The sequence below is a fragment of the Pteropus vampyrus genome, unplaced genomic scaffold (assembly GCF_000151845.1).
Source record: "Pteropus vampyrus isolate Shadow unplaced genomic scaffold, Pvam_2.0 Scaffold116, whole genome shotgun sequence".
In the NCBI taxonomy this organism is placed as follows: domain Eukaryota; kingdom Metazoa; phylum Chordata; class Mammalia; order Chiroptera; family Pteropodidae; genus Pteropus; species Pteropus vampyrus.
The window spans coordinates 357,050-363,222 of NW_011888897.1; the positions used below are offsets into that span (position 1 = coordinate 357,050).

The following is a 6,173-nucleotide window of genomic DNA, read 5'->3' on the forward strand; positions in this document are numbered from 1 at the left end:
TCTGCATCTCATCTCCTTAAATTTCCTTATCCAGTCAATTATAGTCTATATTTACTAATCATGTATTTAATTCAACAACTTTCGTTTATCTCTTCTTCTGCCACACTAGTCTTGAATATAATCAACTGTCTATGGTAACAGTTCAATCCAGTCCATCTTGTACTGCTCAACCTGAGTGATACTTCTAAAAATGAATGTCTGATCCAAGTTATTCAAAATGTAGAATGCTTTAGAAACTTGCTTTTCTATTGTACCTTTAAAATAGAAACTTGCTTTTCTATTGTATCTTTTCTATTGTATAAGTACTTCTCACTGTACTTAGAATAATTCTAAACTATTTAACAGCATTTATTTGGTCCTTTGTAATCTGTCTGTGTCTATTGTTTTGCTCTTTACTCTCACTTTCTTTCAGCTTAATGAATTTCAGTTCCTTAAATTGGCCATTCCCTACTCTCATCCCTGAGATTTGTATTATTTGTCCCTAGCTAAAAAGCTCTTCCCCTGACTCATTCATTTGGAAAATTTCTGTTCATCTTTCCTTCTCATAATAAATGTTACTTTTACACAAGGGTATTCTTATACTAGGGTAAATTCCCTAATATATTTTTATAGCTCCCCTTATTTTTCTTATTAAAATGATAAACACACTTCATTGTAATTTCATGTTTATTTGTCTGTCCAGACAGCAGTAGGAATGGTGGTATTATGACCTACAAGTAACTATTCTTTTATAAAATCAACAAGAACAAAATTGTCAAAACCAACTTTACGGAATGCTGAAAATTAACCAGAGACTTGCAAAATCTATAAGAATTTATTGAACGAAATAACCGAATCTCATTAAGAACAATTGTGGAGTTTTGACTTACTCTATTCCCATCCTTTTCTTCTCAGTTTTACAGTAACCTTGAAAATCAATAGTCTTGCAACTACAGTGCTGTGGAAAACAGTAACATAACAGGAACTGAAGGAGGCAGAAAGAATCTGGAGGTCCTCAAAAGATGAATCCCAGACTAGCCATTATTTGAACTATCTGGCATTTCCCTGGAAATTCCCACCTGTGGGGCATTTCTTCTCTTGAACCAAAACAGTCAAACAGAGCTTGCTCGATGTAAACAACCTTTTTCCTAGGGGCATTTTTCAAAAACAATCAGTGCCAACTGCTGAACATTATAGCTGCTTGCAGTGAATAAAAGTTGAGGCAAAGAAATGACTGATTAAAAAAAAAACTTAAGAGGGAAACTTGGCAGATAAGATGTTCATAGAGGGGCTTTGAAGAGATCTAACATGTTGCTAGGAATACAGAATGCTATGAATGTGTAGGGCTGTGCAAAATTTGATGGAAACATTAATCTATACATCCATCAAGGTCAATGAACTCAAAGAGAATAAATTCAAAAATATCTTCTACTAGATACACTATAATTAAACTATCAAAAAAACAATGACAAAAAGAGAATCTCATATGCAGCAAAAGAAAAGTGTCTCAATATATGTGATCCTCAATAAAATCAGTAACTGATTTCTCACTAGAAAGTATATAGGCTAAGAGGCAGTAGAATGACATATTTAAAATCTGAAATGCTGAAAAGACTGTCGATGAAGAATTCTATATTCATAAAAACTATTTTCTTAAAATAAGGGAAAGTAAGGCATTCCAAGATAAATAAAAAGTAAGACAATTACTTGATAGCGGCCCTGTCCTACAAGAATGCTAAAGAGTGCACTTAGGTTAAAATAAAAGGATACTATACAGTAGCTTGAATTCACATGATAAAGTAAAGAGAATTGTTAAAGGTAACTATAGGGTTAAATATAAAAGTGTAAATTTATTTTTTATTTATAACTCTATTTTCCTCCTATCTTATTTAAAAAAACATAATGACAAAAAGAAATACTTACAAATTTCTGTAGATGCATAATTTATTAACTTTTATGTATAAGGAATGTTTAATGTATACAAATGTAATATGTATAACAACAGCACAAAGGAGGGGAGGGAACAAAGCTATAAGAGTAAAGTTATGGATACTATTGAAAGTAAGTTTGTATTAATCTGAACTGAATTGTTATAAATTGATATTAATTATACTCCCCAGAGGAACCCTTAAGAAAATAACTGAGAAAAAAATATATAGTAAAATGAAACAAGATAATTAAATTGTACACTAGAATGTATCTATTTAACACAAAGGAAGGCAGTAATAGACCAATAGGGGCATGACGAGACATAGACATATATAAAACAAATAACAAAATGGAAAACCTAAACATTAACAAACTAGTTTATTGCATTAAATATAAATGGATTAAACAACCTAATCAAAAGGCACAGATGGACAAAAGATATGATCCAACTAAATGCTGTTTACAAGAGACATTCTTAGTTATATACAACTAAGTACGTGTACAAGAGACATTTTAGATTAAAAAATTAAAAATGAATAAAAGATATACAATGCAAATAGTAACTAAAAGAGAGCTGGAATGATACACCAATATTAGATAAAATAGACTTTAAAAAAATTATTAGAGACCAAAGAGGACATTTTACAATGATGAAAGTTCAAGCTATCAAAAAGACACAACAATTTAAAATGTAAATGCATCTAAAAATATAACCCAAAATGCATGAAGCAAAAATGACAGAATTTAAAGGAGAAAGAAAATCAATATCATGATTGTTTCGTCCAGTTCTGTAGGTCTAGTAGCTATTTCAGTGTTTGGTACAAAGTATAAAATACTCATTAAATGAGTAAATGAATAAGTGCAATGCAGTGATATACAGCAATTTCTCTGCTTGGCAGCAGTCAATCATTAAATTGCATTCATTTATGATTTTTAACCCAAAGCTTTAACACTTGTAACACATGATATGTTAAACTTCTCCATTTCAAGTTTTTACTACTGATGTGAACTAGCTCTATTTTGTTTACTTTTTATCTGATCTTACCACTCCCCACCTGCTTCTTTAAAATCTACATCACAGAAAACCTCTGTGGGGTTTGGACAATAGCACTTTTTAAAAAAATTTTTCAAGTTATCTGATGTGGTTTAAAATTTCCTGTTAGGAGACTAACATAAATATAAGCTTGGGACGTAAAGTTCCAGAACGTGAATACAAAGATCAGTAGCAAAGATTTCTTTTTAGCAAATTGTTTTCAATAATAGTTGCAGGTTATTAAGATTTTCTACCCAGTAAGCAAGTCTTCCCTTCATCCTTCTTAATAGGAATTATATACAAAGATCAGTAGCAAAGATTTCTTTTTAGCAAATTGTTTGCAATAATAGTTGCAGGTTATTAAGATTTTCTACCCAGTAAGCAAGTCTTCCCTTCATCCTTCTTAATAGGAATTACAGTCTACTCAGGCATTCACTGTGGCTATGGTGTTTCAGGGGGCAGTAGATATCACCCTTTAACTCAGAAGATATGTCCTAATTGTTCTTTATAATTATAGTGATTTTAATTCTTTGTCAGGAATTGAATTATGAAAGTCCAGTGAGGTATACTAGCTAACACCTGTTTAGTACCAGCTTTCAGCCATGCACTATTTTATGCATGTTACATGTATTAACTCATTGAACTTTTACAACTACAAATATAAATATTTTTATTTTAAGATTAATACAATTAAGATTAATAGAATTTCTCTGATAAAGAGAAATTGAATAGATTATCTGGAATAGACTTTTCCAGAGCTATACTGCATCTAAGCTAAAACACTGAAATTACTAAAGGTTCTGGTTCATATGTGAAGAACCTGAGAGGAAATACTCTAATAACTAGAATGTGATTATCTCCAGGTAAGAAGAATAGGAAGTAGGAAGACTGAGAAAAGAAAGTTATTTCAAAGGATATGATAATAATAATGGCCTGAATGATGTGAGAATTTGACCAAGCCAAGGAAAAACAGAAATGCTTTCAAAATTCTAGCAAATTGCCACTGACATATCACTTTTATTTCATCCCAGTAGAAGTAAAAGATTAGATATTAGAGAATAATGCATATATTCTTCTTCACTGTTTGTCCTTGTGACTTTCGGAACAGATAAAGCCATTTTGTGAATGTTAATGGAAATAATTCCAACTAACGAACAAGATTAGGGAAACAGAAAGACAGACAGCTCTTGAGTCCTTGAACTATTTAAATTACCATCTTTGAATGTATCAGATAATAATGTTTAAGCCATCTTGAGTCAAGTTATCTGCTATGTGCATTCAAATGATCATAAGTGATACAGACACCTTATCTCTGGCTTTGTTGTTTCAGGAGAGAGTGATTTCTTATCATTTTAGTCAACTAACACATATGTTTTGTTTCTTGTAGTTAAAGTCATCTTTGTTTTTATTGGAACACAAGACAAAATTCAAAGATATCAAAGAAGAACAATAAAAAGACATGGAATCATCTTGAAGAGGAATTTCACTATTTAAGAAGTAAAAGGTTGAACATTGAGAAACCATGAGTAAATTTCTGTTTCCATTATGGCATGTTACCTAACACCTCTCACCCCCCCTCCCCCGCACACACATTTTTACTGATTTAGAACTATGTGGACTGCCCTAAATTCAAAAACACTGAAGATTTATTAAAGTAATAGCATTCATGTGAAAAGTGAATCACAGCTTGGAGAAAATACTACCATAAAGGTGAGTATTTCAATGTTATTATGGTTTTGTCTCAGGGCTTACTGCAGAGTGTTTGATGTGGGTGATCAATTTAGAAACCCTAATAGAAACCCTACAATTTTTCTGATTAGAGAAACCAGGGAAAGTGTGTTAGTTTGGGTCCTCTGAGAATTAGACTCCAAGGAAGGATTCAACATGCGACAGATTTATTAGGGGAATTGCAAGTGAAGACAAATGAGAAAGTGTCCAGGAAAGAATATTAGAATCATCATATTCTACCATGTGAAGGAAAGAGAGAAAAAAGGAAGTTTGGGTGAAAAACCTTAGAATGTAAGTTTTTAAAAAATTTATCAAGGCTAATAGGGGTCCTCAAAGCACAGTAACCTATCAAAGGAATTCCACATTTCCTGAGAATGGGAGTATCTCAGTATCTCTTCAGTATATCATTCTTTGGCTGAGAGAAGCCTATGAGAAGTATGGCTTTGGTATAAATGTGATGATGGACTTCAGAGGGGGAACATCATATTTCCACAGGTGAAGATATGAGAGACCTATTTTCATGATTGCCACACAAAAGAATCAAGGCAAATATAGCTACTAGAGAAAAAGAGAATCCCAGAAAGGAGAAAGCCAGAGAACGAGTTTTCATAATCTATGTATGAACACCATACATAAAATACCCCCCAAATAAGGCATGTGCAAGACACACTCAAAGCAATGCAACAAAGGCTTAAAGAATTGAAACAAGATTTGTGCTACCCGTCCACAGAAATTAAGCCAGAGTTCTAGTTTGAATCTAATGGGTCTTTGAGCACTAAAATAAAAATAACAACATATTTTAAAGGAATATTCAGATGAATATTGTAGAACCTACAGGGAAAAATTATCAGTGTCATATCATTTTAAATATACATGTGCTTAATTATATAGCTTCAAAATACATGAAGGGAAATTTGACAGGTTTTAGTGGAAAAATAGACAATTCTATAATCATCAGCAATTTTTAACATCCATCAATAATTAACAGAACTAGTCTAAAACATCAGTAAGTACATAGAGGATTTGAACAACACTATCAACCACCTAGATTTAATTGATATTTATAGAACAATACACCTAACTGTATACTGCAGAATACACAGTCTTTTCAAGTGCACATGGCATATTCACCAAGATATACCATATATTGGGCCATAAACAAGTCTCAGCATCTTCTCTAACCAAAATGAAAAACACATATTTGCAAATTTAACAACTCACTTCTACATAATAAGAGTCAAATCATAAAGAAGTTATAAAATATTTTTAGTTTAATGATATAACATCAGAATTCAGGGGATGGAGCTAAAACAGTTTATAGAGGGAACATTTTAGCTTTACTAAAAGAGGTCTCAGGTGAAATTTTGTCCACAGGCCATGGTTTGCTAATCTTTGCTTTACATATTATTATAAAAGAAGAATATAATTCCATAATCAATGACCTAAAGTTCTACTTTACATAGCTAGAAAAATAAAAGCAAATTTAACTCTAAGTATGTAGAAC

General features: G+C 31.8%; 1 protein-coding gene across 1 annotated transcript in view; it reads left to right on the top strand.

Annotated features, from left to right (window-relative positions):
• Window positions 1-5,008, top strand: part of CLEC2B (C-type lectin domain family 2 member B) — a 47,219-nt gene extending 42,211 nt beyond the window's left edge. Inside the window, exon 6 of the mRNA XM_023534034.1 lies at window positions 4,329-5,008. Within this exon, the coding sequence (XP_023389802.1) occupies window positions 4,329-4,332 (4 nt within the window). The 3' untranslated portion in view covers window positions 4,333-5,008. The remainder of the gene's footprint in view (window positions 1-4,328) is intronic.
• Window positions 5,009-6,173: the final 1,165 nt, after the last annotated feature.